This window comes from Diceros bicornis, chromosome 37 (genome assembly GCF_020826845.1).
Source record: "Diceros bicornis minor isolate mBicDic1 chromosome 37, mDicBic1.mat.cur, whole genome shotgun sequence".
In the NCBI taxonomy this organism is placed as follows: domain Eukaryota; kingdom Metazoa; phylum Chordata; class Mammalia; order Perissodactyla; family Rhinocerotidae; genus Diceros; species Diceros bicornis.
In genome coordinates, this window is record NC_080776.1 from 15,035,026 (window position 1) to 15,056,943 (window position 21,918).

A 21,918-nucleotide genomic window follows, 5' to 3' on the forward strand; every position below is an offset into this window, starting at 1 on the left:
CCTTATTTCCCAGGCACTGGTTTATCTCAAATAGCACCATATGCGTTATTTCAAAAAAATGCCTCCTTTGCAAATGAAAGTAGGGTTTGCAATAAGCATACTTTGGTGTATTAACTAAAAGGCCTCTCTGTGACTTCCATGTAGCCCTGAGTCATTGATTAGAAACTTTCTGCAGCATGATTGAGTTGGGAAAATCTTATGTCTCTACTAGTACAGAAAAATATTGTGTATTAAAAAAAAACCCAAGATGGAGAAAAATATCTCCCCAGAATTTGACTGATTTCATTTCTTTGATGCTAGATGAAAGTGTTTTTCTTGGTGAAAATGCGCTAATCTCTTATTGCTGTGTAGATACAGAGGTTGAGAAGACATTTGTCTTTGCTTTCTGAAAGGAAAGAGAACTCCAGTACCTAAAATAATAGCAGTGGACACCTTGGAGATTGTCCTGTAATAATTCTAAGGGACATAGTCCTAAAGAGAAATCCAACTCCCCTAAAGGCAATATGAGAAATGATTGAGAAATGACCGTCTTAAAAACAAAAAATAATGAAAGATTGTATCCAATAAGAATAAAAAGAAAGAGCTAACTATTAAGTAACAAAGTCCAGTGGGTACTTAAGAACTTCAAGATGATGCTGAATTTCTACCCCAGAAACATGGCATGATAATATCTGGATGATGGTTTATTTCAAGGAGTTAAAATTCCCTTATCTTCTCTTCCTTCCTTCCTTCCTTCTTTCCTTCCTTCCTTCCTTCCTTCCTTCCTTCCTTCCTTCCTTCCTTCCTTCCTTCCTTCCTTCCTTCCTTCCTTCTTTCTTTCCTCCCTCCCTCCCTCCCTCCTTTTCTTTCCTCCCTCCTTCTCTTCCTCTCTCCCTCCCTCCCTCCCTTCTTTCCTTCCTTCCTTCATTTCCTTCCTTTTCCTTTCTTCCTTTCCTTTCCTTTCTTTCCCTCTTTCCTTCCTTCATTCCTTCTTTCCTTCCTTCCTTCCCTCCTTCCTCCTTCTTTCTGTTTTTCTATTCTTCCTTTTCCTCTCTGTCTCTCTCTCTCTCTTTCTTGTTCTCTTTACACTTGATCTTCACTTAAATTGCACAAGCAACATTAACTTTTACTTCTAGGATGGTTCTGATAGAGTTTACAAAGGAAGTTTATGAGTTCTTCCTTGAGTATAGGAAGAACAGGTGTCTTCTAGTTCATAATTAATCTCAATGGAATGAGATTTGGGGGAGGAGGAAAGCTCTCTTAGATCTCTTTTGAGGCATATGTCCATTGTTTTTGATCCCCAAAAGCCTTGGAAATTTTTATATTAGCAAAATTCTGGATGAGAACTTATTTTTAGTGCCATGGCCCATAAGCCTCACTATTATAAGGCTCAAAGCACAGTGTATTTCCAAAGGTGAGTTGGATAATTTAACTCTGATGTCACAGCCCTAGAGAATCTCTAAGATTGGTTATAATCAGGATCTGTTCAAGGATTTTCAACACTTCAGACAATTCTTTTGGCCAGAGATCCAATGTCATAAGGATTTGTTTCACCAATCTGGTTCCACAAACACCATGATAGATTCCAAATTCATTTAAGTTAAGGATCACATGAAACTGAAGAAGAGCCTAAATGAGTACGATAAAGATAAACAAAAACCTCACAATTTAAAAAATGCCCCTACGACATGACACCATTAAGCAGCAATGTTATGGAGTTTGTGTGTGTATGTACACACATAAATATGTGTATGTTTTTATCTGCCTGTGAGTAAATGTGTACGTAATGAATTTATGGTAATAATCTCAGCCTGCGGCTGCAGGTGAAGTCGTAACCTGTATGAGCCATATTTGGATTGGACAGTTGACCCCTGGGTGACCTGACCTTGGATCTAGCCCACAGGGTGGTTGGCTAGTAAACTGCCAACCGGTGGTTGGTATAACGGGTGGTTAGTGCTTTATATTGCAGTGCCTAAAAGGGCTTGATGAACCGAGGCATGATCTGGACTGCTGTCCAATGGGGTAAAGCAAGACCTTTCCAGGTCATAATGAAATTTGGAGTTTGCTTGGATTTTGGTAAGGCTCAGTCTGTGCATTAGAAATATCAGCATCTGTGTTTGAAAGAAGCTGATTAAGTCAGAATCTGACTGGAAGCCTAGCAGGGGAAATTAATCCATAGGTACATCGGGTGATATAAAAAGCATTTGGTTATGTCACTCAGCAGATAATCTCTTCAACATGAGCTTGAAAAGAACCTTAGAGTAAAGAAATATTATTTGCCATCCTTTCCGAGGGAAAATATTGAATTTTCTCACTCTGTGTGACTAAATGTGCTACCACAGTAAAGAGGTATATGGAAACATTAGCTTATTATGAAAACATGTCAACCAGGATTCTGATAGATGCTTTACCTGTTATTTTATACAATAAAAGATGATTCCCTAGGGTACTCAAGAATTTATGCCTCCTGGGAAATGAAGTTAATGTGTAAGTTACAGTGATAGTTTATCTATGTCATTGTGTAATATATTTAAATACCTTTCAAGAGCGGGTAGGTAGATACTAGAATCACCTGCACAAAACTTAGAGAGAGTTTCCAAACCCCAGAACCTCCTCTGAAATGGACCCTAGAAGGTCATGTACTCTTGAATGGAGGTCAGTGCCTTAGTAAGTAAGGGAGCCAGGCCTTGAACCCAGGCATTAAAGCATATTCTAGGTTACCTTCAGTGCCTCTGTCTGATTTTAGAAGTTGCATTGACCTTTTCCAGGTTAACTTGAGTGTCTTCAGTGAAAGAAAAATACATATTAATTGAACACTTATTATGTGGTCCCCACCATCATAAATGCTCAAAGCCACAGCAAGCAGTGCAAACTCTATATAAGAAGTAAGGCTGTTCAGAAGAGAGAATCAGGATGCTTGACAACAGAAATACACGTTGAACCAGGTCTTAGAAAATGGGCAAGATTTGGTTTGATGAAAGCCCACACATGGAGACACCTTGATGTGAAGGAGGATCAAATGTGGAAACTGAGAGGGGACACGGAGTTGTATAGTTTTGGGGAGCAGGGAGCAGTGGAAATGGAGTGCATCTAATCAGGTGGGGCCCGATCACAGGGGACCTTTGAAAATTAGTGAAGTGAGTTTAAAGTTTTTATCATATGAAATGTAGAATAATTGGAAATTTTTGGACAAGTTAGGTGGCCTAAAAACAATCTAGGAAGCTCAGTCTGGAATCGTGTCCAAGTTAGTTTTGAGCAGAGAGATTATGGGGACTAGGAAGGTGGTTTCTGATATATATATATGATAAATATATTAATATATTCTGATAAATAAATAAATATCCCAAATTGTTGAAGACCAAAATTATGATAGCATCAGTGAATTGAGATAAGTACAGAAGCCATTGCAAAGTAAAAAGAAAATTTCCCACAAGACTAACTTTATATAAAGAGGAAAAGAAAACTCTGAGCTTAGAAAGTACAAGATTTGGACCCTAAGCCTCTAAGAAAATGGAGGTGATATTCCTGCTAAATAGGAAAATCAGAAGGGGGCTCCAAGATATTGAGAAAAGGCTATAACCTGGTTTTCATCATGAGGCAATGAGATGGCCTAGTGTCCAGAAGGCGGTGGGGCTAAAATCAAACAAGAGCATGAGGAAAGGGCAGAGCTTTAGGAACCTCCATGTAAGCCAAGAGGGAAAAGATTGTCTAAGAAGCCACGAGAGTGCAGATGTTCTGAGGGAGAAAGTACAGAAGGAAAAGGCAAAACAAGAGACAAAGAGAAAAGTGAAAAGAACAGAGGGAGAAGAGAGGTGGAGCCACGAGTGTCGTAGATGGAAAAGGGGAAGACATTTTCTGGAAGGAGAATAACTTATTTTCATTAAATGTAGAAGATAAGAATTGAGGTAAGGGTCACCACACGTGTGTGTGCAAGTTCCTGTGTGTACTTGTGCGTGTGTGCGTGTGTATGTAGGGGAGGTGAGCAGCAGCATTTTTAAAAGCACTTGGTATATGCCAGGGTTTTCTCACAACTTTACGTGCAACTTTGATCTGTCTTTGATCCGCCATTAGCCCATCTCTTCCCCACTATCCTGGATACGAGGATATTTCATTTATTGCTATTTCCCTATAATATATAGCCAATAAAGTGAATGAAAAGATTATCTTCTGAAACAGTTTGACTTCCGGGTAGGTTGGAAAATAAATCTACACGTCCAGCATCCTCCCCACTTTAGCTTTTGCACCCACTCAGCCCTGTTGGCAGGTGTTAATTATAGCAGCATCTCTAGGGCCCAGTCTTCACTGGCTCCCCTGAACATGGGGGACACTCTTGATAAATGACACCATGGCACCCTGCACTTCTCCTTTCTAACGCATTTCCCAATTTTCAGCAAATGATTTTAGGTTTAATGTCTTGTCTCCCCTGAGAAAACATAAACTCATTAAAATATGGATAACTGGTGTCTTCCTTGCCCTCACTTAGCATCTAGTGCAGTGTTTTCTGTGTATGAGGTCCTTGATAAATGTTTGTTGAAGGAACAAAGAACAAACGAGCTCTGTCAGTTTTACTGTCCACAAAGTAGATATCAATGTCCTTCCAAAGCCTGTTGGTTCCCCCAATATGTGTTCTTCTACCACCAATAATGCCACCGAGAGGCTCATCACAATTGCATTTTCATAATCAAATGCATAATTTGTTGTTTAATATCCATGTTTCTGGATAGACTGTGAGCTCCCTTCAGGCAAGAATGGGATTTTGGTCCCCACTCTCTGTCCAGTCCCTGGCACATAGTAGGTATAAAATAAATAGTTACTGAATGTCAAGTAAAAGATTGGGTTTATTTTATTTGAAAAGATATAAAACGTAAAGAATTAAAAAAAAAATTCCTAAGATCATACAGGTAGTGGAGTCAGATTCAAAATCATCTGTAAGTCCAAAGCATGTTTATTGTCATTTATTTTTTTTCGAATGACACCAGGAGCTCAGAGAAAAGACTATTTTATTTGCTGAGAAAGAGGCAATTAGTGCCCTTGAAGATAATACTTTTAATATGGAAGTAAGGCATTGTTTAATGGGTGGAATTAGGGGTGGGAGAGGAAAGATTGTGTGTAAGGATCTGAGTGTTAATGGGCATAAGTGTGTCTTATTCTGTGTGTCTGTGTCTGGTGTCTGTGAGGGATGGGGGAGGAATGACTGGAAGGCAGTTTGTAGAGGCTGAAGTTGGCAGTGAAAAGTTCATGTGATGCAGATGTAGCAAAGGTTTTCTCTGCATGCAATTCATACAGAAACGGCATAAAGAAAGGGTTCCACCCAGCGTGTGCAGCACATTTTCTTTTCTTGCAACAGAACTGGGCACATACTGGCTCCCTGGCATCAGTGTGTCACTCTCAGTTACTTAGTGATGTAATATCATTTGATGCTAGTTGTTCAATGAGTTTAGTTTTTAAGTCAAATTTATAAAGAAAAGCTTTTTGAAAAGCACTTGTTCATTTGCACTGTAAATATTAACGTTGCTGAGCCTCAGGTCTCTAATTTGTAAATTGGGAGCATTTATTGCTAACACTGTAACTCTAAAGAGTATCTTTAGGATTAGAGATAATTTAAGCATAGCCCAAACATAAGCTGGAATACACCAGGCACTCAAAAACTAACAGCCAATATAAAAGTTTGCAATAAAAGCACAGATGTCAATTTTTTCTTTTTATGACTTCTTTTCCTCTCCTTTATCAAATATCTTCAAATATGCCTAAAAATCAACATCTTCTGTATACCATAAATTCTATGCTTCTTGGATGAAAGGAACTCTTTGCATTCCCAAATTCTAACCTCTGAAGTATCCTGTCAATGGCCTAGATAGCCCATTTTGGGCTCCTTAATAGAGGAAGAGTTAGGGGAATGCTTTTTTTTTTTTTTTTTTTTTGTGAGGAGATCAGCCCTGAGCTAACATCCGCCAATCCTCCTCCTTTTTTTTTGCTGAGGAAGATTGGCCCTGGGCTAACATCGGTGCCTATCTTCCTCTACTTTATATGGGACGCCGCCACAGCATGGCTTACCAAGCAGTGCGTCGGTGCGCGCCCGGGATCCGAACCAGCGAACCGCGGGCCGCCGCAGCGGAGCGCGCGCACTTAACCGCTTGCGCCACCGGGCCGGCCCCGGGGAATGCTTTTTAATTTTGAAAAATAATATTACTATGAAAGATTGCAAAAGTCTTAGGAAATGGTTATAAAATTTAAAGCCAATGGAGATAAATTAGAGAAATGTTACATTGAAAACATAATGAAAATAGTCAGCATAAGCACAATGATATAGATTTCAAAATTAGAAAGAAAGAAAGGGGGGGGGGAGGAAGGGAGGGAGGAAAAAAATTGGAGAGGATGGAAAAGACATTTTTGGACGTAGGATACCTATGGACCAAAGCTGAAAATGAGGCACCAAAGATAATCATGTCACTTGCTTTTTCCCCTAATGAGATGTTGTTGCTCCAATAATCACTCAATCACTCAATCGACACTAACCCTAAATGGGGTAAGATGTGCAAGGGAGCAAGGCTGTCCTTCCATGATTTGTTCCTTATTCCAAGGAGCTGAGCTGCCAATAAAGCTCATTTTAGAGTCAACTGCTATGAAATTGTTTCATCACCTGCCAATTCTTAGCAAGCATCAGAAGTTTGTGGTGAGTTAAAAGAGCACGCAGCAAAACAAAAAAAGGAGTCTGAAAGCCGTTTCATCACTGCCGACTTTGCTCAGCTAATGCCGTGTGTCTTTCCCCCTTTTTCACAGAACCGAAAGTAAGCTGCAAACTCGGCCGGTCTGCGTCCACATCAGGTGTGCCCCCTCCGTCAGTTACTCCTCTCAGGCAAGCCAGTGACCTGCAACAGAGCCAGGTACCATCATCGTTAGCCAGTCGTGATTGACTGCCTGTGATGCAACATGCCAAACGCTTGCCACCTCTGTCTGTCGTGTGTTGCTGTAGATAACTGTCGCGTTGGCTTTTATTTTTCTATGTGTGTATGGGACGGGGGGTGAGCTGTGGCAGTCTGTGTTTTCATCCCAAAAGGAAAGTCTTTCTTCCCTGTGATTGGTGAAACTTTCTTTGCTGTTTGTTACCAAATCCTTTTTGTCTCTGGTTTCCATCATTCTGTAATATAAATGTAGTAAACTTGTACCATATGTATTGGCTTAGTGGTTATTTTTTTAAATTCTTTCTCTCCTCCATGTTTTGTGTACTTTTATACTGTCTCTGAAAATTTATCAACATTTGATAAATTTATTTACTTTGTTTTATGTAGATTTCTTTTTAAATGTTTTGTCCACAACACTTGCACAGATGTTGTCAATGAATTTGTACATATCTTTTAGCTCTTATCCTATTATATTGTAAAATTTGTGGCAATTTTACTTTTAATTTTATTTAGCTTGGAGCATGATTGTAAGATACTGTGAATATCGATGTCCTTATAAATATTCCTATACTAACTCATTTGGATTGACCATGGCAGCTAGTATTTTTTAGGCCATAAAGACAAATTAACCTACCAGATAATCTAGATATTTACCAAAAGCTATAGATTAATAATGCAATCTTTAAATAAATGACTTTTCTCTCTTATACCAACAATATCAGAAATGTTCTCAGTAAGGGAATGTTGAGTGTTCATGCATGGTAAATAAGATCTCTATTATCACTTGGAGAAAAGAGACAAGAAATAAAGGCATAACCTAAAATATCACTTAATCCTTTACAGTACCGTATGTTGCTCTGATGCTCATTTGGGTACATGGTTGTGTACGGGGAATTTAGTATGGGGAAAAATCACTACACATAAATGTTCCATCTAGAACTCACCCATAGCAATTCAACGCATTGGCTTAATTTGTGAAGCTTAATTGTTGTTACTGTTAAGTATTATGGGTGTTAAATAGGATAATGTCATCCTGGAGCGGTTTCTCTCTGCTTCCCAGCTCTCATCTTTGCATTCATAAAACTCTTCTGAGATAGTAAATTATGAAACTAGCCATGATAGTTTCTCTGTGGGAACTGTCCGTTACTGATTAGCAAATTATGTATTCATCAGCTATTTAAAATGTCAAGCTATTTTAAAAACATAACTAAGCAGAGTAATTGCATTTCTTCTAATGGGAGACATGGTGCTTTTTAGCATTGTGGTCTGGCTTAAATACGCACAGGATTTGATTTATGAATATGTGAAATATCTACAAACAAGAGATGAGAGGCGTCTCTCAAGGGCATCTCAAGTGTCATTTAGAATTTCTTGTGTCTTAATTTAAAATGTTAAATGCTTTCATAACTAAGTGCATCCAGCTCAGACACTTTTTGGGTATAAAAGAAGTAGAAACAATAAGACAATGAATTAATAAATAAATAACACAATTAACCTCACTAAGATAAACAGCCATCTTAGTTGATGAAAGCTATTCCAAAAATATTACATTTACCAGTTTTTAAAGTTTAAAAAATTTAGATACAGAAAGGAGAGAACTTGAGCCAGCCAGCAGAGGATTGCATTAATACGATCAATTTTCCAAGTCCATGTACCTTGCTGTTTCCTTATCCTCAGTATCACAGAGAGGTTTTGTGTCCTTTGGTTCTTTTTTGCTTTTTTCCTAATTATCTTTATAGTTAGTTCATCCTAAGCCCTTCAACTCTCAGTGAAAGCAGGTTCCTGGAGTAAACTTTCAGAACAGAAACAAAATACAATCCTGGTGCCTTTGCATTATCAACTCATCACTCACCTGATGGGATGTTCTTTATTCTTCAAAACACAACAACATAAAAAACTCCTCACGTTACTTATATACTCTTAGTTTCCTCTCCAACCAGCAGAAATTCTAGCACACAGCCATATTGTAGATGGGCTGTCAGGGCTGTGAGTTAGAAGACTGGCCTCTGAGCTTCTCATCTGTGGCTTGTGATTCGATGTAATATCCATCTATTCCTAGATCTTGAGGCTAAAGGGATAAACGTGGCTCAGAAGAACCTTGCTGTGCATTCCTATGACTTAGCCTTGAACCAAAGTCAATGGGCACTGGTTGAATATCCTCTTCTCACCTAATTCCTAAGCTCTTGACTGAGATGTCTTTAAGTTACAGTCAGGATGACACTGCCCTTTGCTCAGTAAGGCAATGGCGAAAGACACTGAAACATGTTGACTGTAAAAGTGAATACTCATACGCCAACTGACATATGGAACACCAAGCATTATCAAACAGTCACCCTGGTCACTTTTTAAGCAGTGTTTCCAACACCAGGATTCCCAGTAGTTATTTAAACTCAGAATGCTTAATTGGAGATGAATAGACTTCTTACTGGGAAATCATTGGAAAACCATGCAATCTGTTGAAAACAAACAAAAGCAATCGTTGAGCCCTAAAATCATCCCAATGGTGCTTATCTACTGAGGAATCTGGCTTTAGGAAGGCTGTGCCATTTCAGCCCCATCATGGGACATTACTGCTCTTAGAGAAGGAACTGTGTTGTTTTTCAGATTGGTTGTTCATATCTTATCACTTTTCAGTTCCCTTGGCCCTAGTCTTTCTCTTAACACTTCATGTCATGGTTGGAACTTTCTAAGAAGTGGTGGAGGAAGAGTAGATGGAAGTGCCTTGACATTGCTCCAGCAGAGATGCACAGAGGTGGCCAAAAGTGACTGACTGTCACCCCCAGGAGCCTAGGCTAATGACTGACCACCCGCAGAGAATCTAGAGACAATAGCTACTGACTGACCCACAGTGGAGCCTACGGCCCATAGTGACTGCTCACCCTATGCATTTGTATATGAACCAAGGTGAAGGTAATGTTTGCTTGGCTTTGTAAAATATGTTTTGGCTTTGGGGAACTATCGCAGACACAGGATTTATAGAAATCTATAATCTCATCTGAGGGGAACTTCAAAATATGTAAGAGAAAAGGGCAAGCTCAGGAAAGAAGTGCAAGTTCTAAAGCATTTAGAGTTTTCTTCACAAGGCATAATACTCTCTGAAACTCGGAGTGACGAAAAATAGATTTTTCTTTCTTATTTATTTATTTTTTGTGAGGACCATCAGCCCTGAGCTAACATCCATGCTAATCCTCCTCTTTTTGCTGAGGAAGACCGGCTCTGAGCTAACATCTATTGCCAATCCTCCTCCTTTTTTTTTCCCCCCAAAGCCCCAGTAGATAGTTGTATGTCATAGTTGCACATCCTTCTAGTTGCTGTATGTGGGACGCAGCCTCAGCATGGCTGGAGAAGCGGTGCATCCGTGCGCGCCGGGGATCCGAACTCGGGCTGCCAGTAGCGGACCATGCGGTCTTAACTGCTAAGCCACGGGGCCGGCCCGATTTTTTCTTTCTTAATTCACTCCTGAATAAATAGAGCAGACATGGGGCAATCAGGGAAAGTGACATTTCCTTGGAATTTTTTTGTGATGCAGCCACATATTTTGGCATTTGTCATAATGCAAATCTTTGGAAATTAGACTGAATTTCTGTGCCTGCAATGAGAAAGCTATTTTGTTTTCTTAGTTATGAAAGTAAAACTGAACAGAAGTCATGTTTTGAACTTGGAGCACATGTCACTGTCTCTTTTTTTTCTTCTGTGGTAAAGTAGAAAGCCATGTGCTCAGAAGCAAGAGATGTGAGTGCTTTTATAGACAGCAGATGATGTTCCTGTGATTCCTCCATTTCTGGCTGGCAACAGGCCTACCTCTTCAGTGACCCCCATTCCCTTGGAGATGGAGCCATATCTAGCTCTATCTATCACCTTGCTGGAGCAGGTGATGGAATAGCCACTAATCCACATGGCTATGGGAAAGCCATGCTTTCCTTCAAGGATGGAGCAGCTAGGGTGTGCCTCTAAACAGAACTGCCAGCTCTCCTTGGAAAAATATTCCCAAGAAATGTTTGCATTCGTTTTTCTGGGAAAGAAAGAGATGAGAGCCACACTCTCCACTATACACACACACTCGCACTTACACTCTCACAATACACTTATGCACACTGATACACGCACACTCTCACATACGCATACACAGATGTACCTGCTCACAATCATACTCACACACGATCACTCACTCGCCAACACGCATGCTTCACATTTTTTAAATAACAGACCCCCTCACGTCAAATCCAGGAATCACAGAGATAACCATAATCTTAAGTGTTGATCTGAAACCTCACCTTCTGCCTGAGGCTTGCTTATTGTTCTAAATTGGATTATCTTTGATGTGGGGGAAGGGGTAGAAAAAGGCCACCTGTAATTTCCATGCATTTTCCACCCAAAATTTCCATACATTTTGAAGTCCGACAGACGCAAATCTCTTTAGGAATCTAAAAGTCGCCTCCAAAGCCATTATCTCCTGTGCCGTGGGCCCTATGTTCCAGAACTGCCTCCTCACCTGTTCCAGGACAGGCCTCGCCTAGGCTGTTCCTTTCTGTGTACTTAAAGCTGTTATTCACGCAAACGAGCCAGTTCCTTGCAACTTGCCCCTTCAGGGTTGTTTCTCAAACGTTTATTTCTTTTAATGGCAGCTCTCTGGACTCTCTCCCAGCTCCTAGCATCCCCCTTCAGCTTGGCCAACCTGCTGTGGCATAATGAGAGCCTGCCCGGGCTGCCTACAGAGCAGAGTGCATTCTCTCTTCCCCTGGGCTCCACAGCTATGCCTGCAGCCCAACATCCGGCCAGCCTTCCTAGATAATGAAAGAACGTGTTAGGGTGTCCATAGCTTGATGTGTGTCCACAGTGTGCTTCTGGACATGCCTGGATGTCAAAATTGTTTTCTAGGTATGTTAAAAAAAAAGGGAAGATAAATCATCCAAAGATAGGGATTAGGGATCAGTACATACAAAAGACTAAGACTTAGGACTTAGGTGGGTTCCGTGACAAGGGCTGTGCCCACCTCCAGTGCCCCACAGCGTGTGACATTCAGTGAGCTTTTACTGACTTACCAAATATCTCTCTCGATAAATGTCTCTCTGTATATATTCTTGAAAAGATGTTTTTCTCACACAATCAATTTGTCCCTTTCCTCAGTCCTTAACCTCCAGAGCAGTGGGGTGTTTTGATTTGTCCCACAGCCTCAGTCACACTTTGCCTTAAAACTTTGAGAAGGCCACTGCTCTTTCTCAGGGTCTGTGTGAGTCCTGGGCTTTCATTTAACTTTCCAGATAGTCAGGACGTTTGCACATAAAACTTGTAGAAGCCTGGAGAGCATGAGGAAGGCTAAAGACAAAGGGAGACCACTATATTCACATAAATACTCAAACAAGGACGTTGAAAGGAATTTTAATTTCATCCACTCAGTGCCCGCCCACATCTCTGAATAATGTAACCTTAAAGGGTATGTCTTCATTTAATTTCACCTTCAATGTACAGCATCAAGTAGAAGAACAAAAACAAATCCTAAGAATAGAGAAGCTTCAAGAGTATTTTCTGTTTAGAATTCCTGTGCTGCCATTAGCATGGATATGGCTTCCTTGGTCAAGACTGTATATGCTTTATTCCAGGGCTGTGTCTTGTAGACCTACAACGTGTGTATCACAAGGTTTCATCTGATCAGTTGTATATACTGCTTTCCATCTAGAAGTTAAGGTTTTGTGGTAGATGGGAGAAAACCATGTTAGGAAGAGAAGGAATAGAATATGTGGCTAGGGAGCATGTGCCCCAACTTAACATGATAAAGGGAACTCTTTTCTAACATCCCTTTGCTCAAGTGTTGAGCAAACATTTTTTTTTTTGAGATACTCCAGTTCCTCCTATCAGATCTGAGGGAATGTTCTACATCACATTTGTACCTTTACACAGCTGATATGATTCTATGCTCAGGATACATCATATGATGGAAATTGAAGAAAAGCAGAAACAGAACATACAGCAAAGCGGCAAGAGCTGAACTCACTTCATTAACACATAGCTTCCCACCACCACAGAGCTTCCTTCACGCTATGCAATAGATTTTTTTTCTTTCCGAGGAAGATTCGCCCTGAGCTAACATCTATTGCCAATCTTCCTTTTTTTTTTTGCTTGAGGAAGATTAGCCTTGAGCTAACATCTGTGCCAGTCTTCCTCTATTTTGTATGTGGGTCACTCGACTTGATGAGTGGTGTAGGTCCGTGCCCGGGATCTGAACCCACGAACCCGGGACACTAAAGTGGAGTGCATGGAACTTTAACAACTTGGCCACAGGGCCAGCCCCTGCAATAGATTTTTAAATGTCTCCTATTGTTTGCTTCATTTGTTTGTGTACAAGTTGACCTGACGTGTATTTCCAAATGTGTGAAAGCCCAATAGAAGGACTTGGAAAAGCCCACTAAGTTGACAATGCAATGTCACCATCACACTGGAGAAGGGTTTATCTGTACTAACTTCACATTGTAAAAGTATTATGTTAACAAAGACTATGTTACAAAAAATTAAAGGTATTTGTTGTAATAATGATATTTACCAAAGAGATTGGCTCTAGCCCTGTGAAATATGGAATAAATTCATGTTACAAGTAGGAATGTCAGTGGTTATATTGATTTATTGCCGTGTGTTATGGCACAGGTGCATTAAAATAATGCAAGTGCCAAACAAAACAAAACAAAAAAAGCATTATCTTATGTGTGTTCTCTGCAGTCCTGTCCTATTGGTTTATAAAAATGTTAGGCTTCAGTACTTTGTGGGATTCTTTATAATTAGTGTCATATTTTAGGAAGAAACAAGATTTCGTTGTTACCTTTAAATAGCAGCCAAATCCAGTAATATGTGTAATGAAATTTTGGCATTATTTGATTTCCACTTCCATACAAAGAATTCGGATGGCAGGAACTCAGATTACTTTTTATAACTACAGTATTGGCTGAGAAATTTTGACATATTATTTAAGGCATCGTGTGCTTATTAACTTTTGTATATTTCAAGTGATAGAATATTTGGGGTCACGTTTTAAAGGCCAGTAGTCTCATGACCAGTCTCTCAATAACTCTGATATTGAGTAGAATGAAACTAAACGAACCATCCCTTTGCCCTCATTCCAATCCTCCCACCCAATAATTTTGCCATTTATTCCTTCGGAGTAGGAGGCAGAGTGTAAGAAACAAGAGGATGTTCTTTAAGAAGTCTCGAAGCAATTGACAAATAGGGGTGGGGATGGGGCAAATGAACTCTGAGTGTGTCCGCCATCAGACTCTGTCCTCATCCCCAAAACCTGCATGTGTTCCCCTCCTCAGCATCAGAGTTGCTAACTTAACCCACAGGGCTACAGGTAAAAGTGTGAAGTAGCTTCAGTATACACCCCAGCATCCTGTAACTCATGGAAGGGATAAAAGGTTCTTTAGGGTTCTTAGATGAAGTTTGCATGATGAAAACCAAGTGCCATTTATTGTTGTCTCTGATGTGCTTACTGTGTGCCCGGATGGTGCTGAGAGCTTCCCTCACATCGTGGTAGGTGTGCTCTCTGTAGTCCCACCCGTGGGTACTGTTATTATCCCACATTACAACTCAGGATACTGAAGTGAGGTTGCATATGTTGTCCAAGTCTTGTACCTATTAAATGTCAGAGTCTATGATCTTAACTGCTCAGAAACTTGAGAGTTGGAGGAAGTAAGACTTCTTTTAGAATCTTGACTCCACCGGTTAGTAGGTGTGTGACCCTGAGTACATTGCTCAGCTGGGCAGAGTCTTTTTTCTTATCTGTAAAACACCTGATAGTGTTTCGTTCTTCCAAAAATTCAACTTTCCTGCTTGTTGGAAAATCCTAAGAAGGAGAGTCATTCTACTCAGTGGTATTCCAAAGGGGGTCGGCACAGAGGGAATCGTTCTGTGCACCCCCGTATCACTCACCTTGTATAGAACTGCTAGCCTGTGGTGATAAGAAAAAACAGATTCTTAGTCAGTTTTATTACTGATTTTAAATTCTCTAGACAGTGCATCTCCTATTGCCAGCATCTGAGACAGATTGGTTTCTCCCACCCTCTCCTTGGTACACCTGATATGATTACCTTCATTATTCCTTCTCCTCCAAATAGGAAATTAGATACCTAGTCATTTACCATATAAGAAGGCGTGTGTATCGTGCATTTCTTCTTACATGTGAGTCCCACGTATGGCTTGGAATCAAAGTGGGTAGAAATCAACTAAGGGTATCATGTCAGAAATGCCACCTGTTCCCTAATGCTACTTTTCTCTTCTATTTGAGTTAAAGTATGAAAGACCATAATGAAACTGCTAAGGCTGCTTAGGAAGCTGTTATCTGCTAGGCTCAGGACAAAAGATGCAGAGACACAGGATACTTTGTTGCCAACTCAAGCATTTAATAAAGCTTCCCCAGACCACAGCTTTCAATGCCTTGCTTTCTCATACGCCCATGTGCTTAAATGCAAGCATGCCCATTATAATATTATATCCCATTATATCGATTTAACTTTTCTATGCCCATCATATCGATTTAACTTGTTTTTGTTTTTCATTTTTATTTTTCCTTTTAATGAAGAAGGCATTAAGGATAATGCATTATAAATTGTTATGTAAACACGAGGGCTGAATTTTAACGCCATTCAATCTTGCCAAGTGAATGTGTACCAAGTAATGGATATCATTTGGCTCTGCTTAGTATTTCTTAAGCAAAATCTGAGTCAATGGAATATCATTTAAAAAAAAATCTTTTGGACCCTCATTTATTTCTATTCAAATATGAAGAGCAATGTAGTTTACCAAATTAACAATAATATGAATGTCTCTGGGGAAGTGGAGCTGAAGATTTTAAATCCGTTTACTGTCACATTACCTTATTCCATGTGTTTTCAAGTAGATCTTTAACGTTTCCAATTCCATGTCATTTTTTATTAAAAAATTAGAAAATAGAGACTCTTGGAGGCAGTTGAAAATATTTAGCTGCTAGATTTATTCAAAATGTCAGCATAGTTGAAATTGAAGCTTTGGCTCTAAGTCTAGAGGAAAAATTATGAATTGATAACTGCAGATCTTGTTTGAGTTACACACAGCTACTGAAGGTGCATTTAAGTTTTACAGACTGATAACTTCATTTGAGAACTAAATGCCATGGTTGTGTTCTGCTGCCAGTTATGAACATAAGTCCACATCCTGGAAACCTTCCCCCATCATAGGCTGAAAGCATTGAAATGAATGTCAAGCTCTAGACGTGGCTGGCCAACGCATTGCTTGGGGAAAGCAGCATCGCATTAAGTGGACACATTGCGCCACCTAGCGTCTGAGGTACACTTTGCAATCTGCACTTTGGTTTTAAAAATAGTCCAATCAAACAAAACTGGTTAATGACAGAGAAGATACGCTGTTTGGGATAATGAGAACAATGCTTATAGAAACCCAAAACAAACTCTTTTGATGATATTTGTTTTTCATCCTTTTCATTTCTTTAGTCTTGCTGTTTTAAGTTGTCTAACTTTATTAAATATACCTTTCTATCCCCAAAATATACTTTTGGGAGGGGGAAAATAAATCACGGCCAGTGATCTCTGAGTGTTATGCATTATTTACGAATAGATGCGACTATTTTCATAGGATGTATGACATCTTCTGTGAGTTTTAATTCCCTAAATCCAAGCCCAGCCTCCAGGAAAGGAGATCTTTATACCCATTTTGCAGACTGAAAAGTAAAGGAGCAGAGAAGGCTTGGCTGAATGAAAGAATTCCCTCTTGATTGCTTTTATTGGCCATTAGCATGTTTGAAACATATGGCTTAAGATTCTCTCGTGAAAACTCTTCCTAACTAGTGGGTAAATTTACCTCTAACTTAAGTTATCTGGGGATTAGGAGTAAATGCTTACACTGTATTAATATTAGCACAGAGTTGCACTCTTGACTCACAATAATAAAACACCTACACTGGGAAGGCCTTACTCAAGATCTTTAGTTTGAGGACAAACCGAACAAATCTTTGTTCTCTATTCTGTGCTGCAAGTAAACATTATCCTTCAGGTTGAAAGCGCCTCCCCCAAATAAAGCAGATTTCTAAACTAGCTTTTGTTGAGGGCTTCTTGTGTGCCTGGCATAGTGTTCAGAAGGTTATATTATCTAATTTTATTCTCACAGTATACATATGCACTGGGTAGTATTTCCCCCATTTCACTGATGAGAAAACTGAGGCTAGAGAGTTTCTGGTGAAGGTCTTATAGGAGTAAGTGTCTATATGGACATGAGGTGTAAGCCTGGGTGGTTCTATCTGCCAAACTTTTGCTTTATTTTCTACCAGAAATAGCTTCCTCTCTGGATTTGCTCTCTTCCTGAAACTCACCTTCCTTCACTTTCAGTCATCCATTTATTTAATCAGTCTTTGATTTTCCAGGTCTCGCCTTTTAACTTTTCTAGATTAAAAGCTACATAGCAGAAGGTCACACTCACCCAAGACTTTGACTGAGCAAGGCTCCACCTAAGAGCAGGCTCTCCAAGGGTGACATGGGGCTGGAAATACAGCTCCTGGAAGGAACCTGAACATCAGCCATTGGTTGTATCATTCTCTTGCGGACCATGGACTAGGGTTGTGAGAAATCAGCTGTACAGATGTATGTGCGTGTGTGTGCGCATGAGAACATAAGCACTTGAGCACGTCTAACTCTTTCCACATTCTGAGAAGAAAATACACCTCCTCACACACAGGGACATATAAATACCAGCTTCTAGAGAACCGGTGTAGATTTAACCAACAGCACACAAAAGACAAGTAATATATTCACAGAGATGTATCCTGCTCTGGGCTTCCACAGCAATCCTATGAACAGATGCTTTAAAGGGGGGGAATACAAGCATCCTGTCACTTCAAAGCCTTTGTTTCCTCAAGCAAATGCGGCAATAGAGCTAGTTAATCATCCCTGGTTGTCAGCTGTTTTGACAGGGATGGTGTTTGGAATGCTGCCTTTAATGACTTAGCTCCCAGAAAATGAGGGAGTTATTTGAAGGACCAAAAGGTGTCAAGAGTAATCTTATCCAACCCAGTCACCTTTGCACATGAAAGGGCTAGAGGCTTTGCAGGAGAAGCCAACAGAGCCAGAGTCACTTATCATTCAGGACACAACCTAGGAAGGAACCCAATCTGTGCTGTCACTTGTCTGATATAAACCTGAATGACGGAACAGGGGACCCCTGGAGAAGTCTTAGAATGGTCGCTTTCCTTGGGCCTCATGGAATTTCCAGGTGGTTTGGTTTCTACATCCATATGAAATGAGATCATGAATATGAAAGCACATCTTAAACTAGAATGTTTAAATGTGAATGCTTATTTTCAGACATTTATTTATTCAACACATGGGCTCTTTCTTTTCTTTTGAGAAACATTTGCCCTGAGCTAACATCTGTTGCCAATCTTCCTCTTTTTGCTTGAGGAAGATTGTCCCTGAGCTCACATCTGTGCCAATATTCCTCTATTTTGTATGTGGGATGCCACCACAGCATGGCTCGATGAGTGATATAGGTCTGCACCTGGGATCCAAACCCACAAATCCAGGCCGCTGAAGCGGAGCTCACCAAACTCAACCACTGCACCACGGGGCCGGCCCCATGGGCTCTTTTTTATTTAACATTTTGTTTGAGTGAAGAAGTGCAAGGCACTGTCTCGGCTATGAGACTGCATGGTGCATTGGGGAAACAAGACAAGCCACAGGACAGGAGAGCAGAAGAGAGGGCAATGCTGCCACTCCAGGAGCTTTAGGGTATGGCTTCTCTCGGATCCAAACACGTCTTACAAGATGACAGTGAAGTTTTATGTTAAGGCTCAGTGTCTCTCACTCCTTTCCGCAGCTCATCTCCAGTCTCCCCCTCTGTCCCCAGATCCATCCATCCTCCACACCAGTGAGAGAGTGATCGTGTGTTGACTCTTCCATGCAAATTCTGTAAATCTGCCCATTGCCTACAGGATGGAAGATAAACTGCTTTGCATGGATTTCAAAGCCTCTATGATCTGGCCCCGGCCTTCCTGTTCAGCTTGATTATCTAACACCCTATCTACTACACCTCATGCCCATCTACAAACCTCTCTGATTCTTTCTCACTTTCAAATGCCCCAGGGATACCTCCAAGATTTGCCTAACACTTACTTCTTCTTGGAACACTCACTCTAGTCCTGGGCTCCTGGCAAATATCACTCATCCTTCAAGTCTGGGATCAAGTGTGTTTTCCCCATCAGACAGGCTGTCCCAACCCTCCCAAGCATATCTCCCTTCTCCATCTCTCCTCTAAACTTTGTACTTGCTGTACATAACCAAAAATAACCTTATTTTTGTATTAAAGAAGAACATTGTCTGAGGGATGTTATCCTCTATTCTGTTACGCAGAAAAGTGGTCTGGGGAGAAGTCAGGTTAGAGAAATTCCTTTACTCTCAGAGTTTTTAATTTGCAGATGTTCACTGGAAATTGCGAAGAGGAGGATATAACATGTCATACTTCTCAAATATATTTGGCCACAGGAGCCCTTATTCATTTCTCCGAGGAGCATCTCTTTTGACTCCAAAGATGCAGACTATAATTGTTTGCATTTGATGGTAGGCTCTTTGAGAACTGGGATGTATATTTTCATCTTGGAAATCTCTACTTGTCTTAGTTAATACTGAATAAATAAATTAGTGCTAGGGGTGGAAACAGAGAAGCATTTCATTGTGAAACTGTTATAATAATTTCCAGAAGCATTTGGGTTCCTGACAGCTGGCTCTGCACATAGTCATCACGTATGCCCACCTTAGCTAGTTAATTAGCTAGTTTCACCTGCTGGTGGAGGATGAGAGACAAATGTTAGAAAAGAGAATTGAGGGGACGGCCCCATAGCCTGGTGGTTAAGTTTGGCACCCTCTGTTTCGGCAGCCCAGGTTCAGTTCCTGGGCACAGACCCACACTGCTCACTGGTGGCCATGCTGTGGCAGCGACCCAGATACAAAATAGAGGAAGATTGGCATGGATGTTAGCTCAGGGCAAATCTTCCTCAGCAAAAAAAAAAAAAAAAAAGAAAAGAGAATTAAAACGCAAATGCCACTGAGAGGGGTAACACAAGGACTGCAATTCACACGAAAGGAAATCTCTTTTAAATTCCTTGCTAAAAACTGATTTTTTTTTAAAGTAACTTTATTAAGAGAAGGATAAACAGTGTATCCTGGGGACCACTTTAGAAAATTAAACTTTATTGACACACGTATATATTTAGGACAGAACATAAATTGGGATTGGAGCAAATTAAGACCTTTACAGTTCCTAACAGAAGTGATTACGAAGCCCTCTCCTCATAAATAGTTCAACGTAAAATTTCATCTTTTAAAATAACACAAAACTTACATAACATCTATACTTCTGACGCCAGCCACAATGTGTGTTCATCAATTCAGATTCTGATGTGTGGGGGATTTTCCCACACCACCAAGCAGTTCTCCAACACCAGCTGTGTGTCCTACAATTTAACCCAGTTCTGATACTTTCTACCTTGAGACAGCACTAGATCCCACGGGTTAAGGGCTCAGTCCCCCAGGACTGCTCCCACTTCAGATGCCAATTGAAATTCCAGGTTATCACCTGTGCTTCTGACCAACTGACTATAAATCAGAGGTTCCCATGACCCCCTCCTTGGGTTCAATTAATTTGCTAGAACGGCTCACAGAAGTCAGAGAAAGATCTAGATCAATTACTAGATCATTGGTTTATTATAAAAGGTTAAAACTCAAGGACAGCCAGATGGAAGAGATGCATAGAGCAAGGTATGGGGAAAGGGCTGGGGCTTCCACGCTCTCAGAGCGCTCCATTCTTCCTGAATCTCCACATATTCACCAACCTGGAAGCTCTCTGAACCGTGTCAGAGGGTTTTTATGGAGGCTTCATTACATAGGCATGATTGATTAGATCATTGGCCGTTGGTGACTGAACTCAGTCTCTAGTCCCTCTCCCCTCCCCGGAGGTTAGGGGAGAGACTGAAAGTTCCAACCCTCTCATCACATGGTTGGCTCCACTGGCAACCTGCCCCCCCACCTTAAGAGCTTTCCAAAAGTCGCCTCACTAACATACAAGATACCTTTATTGCTCTCATCACAGGAAATTCCAAGGGTTTTAGGAGCTCTCCACCGGGAATGGGGAGGAAGACCAAATATATATTTCTTATTATAAATCACAGTGTCACAACTCTGTAATTAACTTCATTTAGGTTTTCTCTTTACAAAATTTTGCATAAGATTATTGAAGCTGAACTCTTCTTTTCTCTCTCTTGCATTCTCTCTCTTTTTTCCTAATGTTTTGCCCCAGATTTGCTGGGCAGGTACCCTAAACACAGGAGAACTTGTCTCTTGGGTGACTTAACACCTGTTTCATGCCCACAGAATTTCTAAAACTACTCCTGCAGCCAGATTTAAATGCAAAGGTAAAAAGTTAAAAATTTAAAAAGACGTGAAAAGTCTCCGTGACAAAGAGCTATTTGCTACTATAACATATTGAATTAAAAGAAAGCCTACCTCCGTGCTATACTGGCTGTCTTCTCAAAATGAGTCACAACTTATTAACTGTGTGAACTGTGTGTGGAGATTTGCTAAAGCAGCCAGAAGAGGGCAGCACTTCATCTTTCCCCACCTCCTTTAAAAGTAAGGAGGGATCCTGGAGGTCCCAACAGGAGTGACACATTTCAGTATTCATCCTGGAGATGGAAAGAAGTGAGGTGGGGGAGTGACGCCCAGAGGCTGGTCTGGAGTAGAACACATCATGTCTTTTCTTTCCTCCTCATTCTGTCCATCATCTTCCCCCCCATCCTAGCTGCTCCCAGGGGCTATGGGTGGAGTGGCTGGACCCAAAGAAACAAGCTTCACTGGAGGATATTGTTAGGCCCAAACTTTCTAATAGTGACTTGACAACCTTACATGCCACAGCTCTGCAAATAGCTCTGCAAACAGAGTCTGGGCAAAGACATACAGCAAGTAAAATTAATTTTTGGCCATTTTACCCTCTGCTTCTCTTTTCAAAGCCTCCA

At 40.6% G+C, this 21,918-nt stretch overlaps 1 protein-coding gene across 1 annotated transcript in view; it reads left to right on the plus strand.

The window, feature by feature from the left end:
- NYAP2 (neuronal tyrosine-phosphorylated phosphoinositide-3-kinase adaptor 2) overlaps window positions 1-21,918 on the plus strand; it is a 248,081-nt gene that overhangs the window by 199,929 nt on the left and 26,234 nt on the right. Inside the window, exon 5 of the mRNA XM_058533478.1 lies at window positions 6,760-6,863. Coding sequence (XP_058389461.1) covers window positions 6,760-6,863 — 104 coding nt within the window. The remainder of the gene's footprint in view (window positions 1-6,759; window positions 6,864-21,918) is intronic.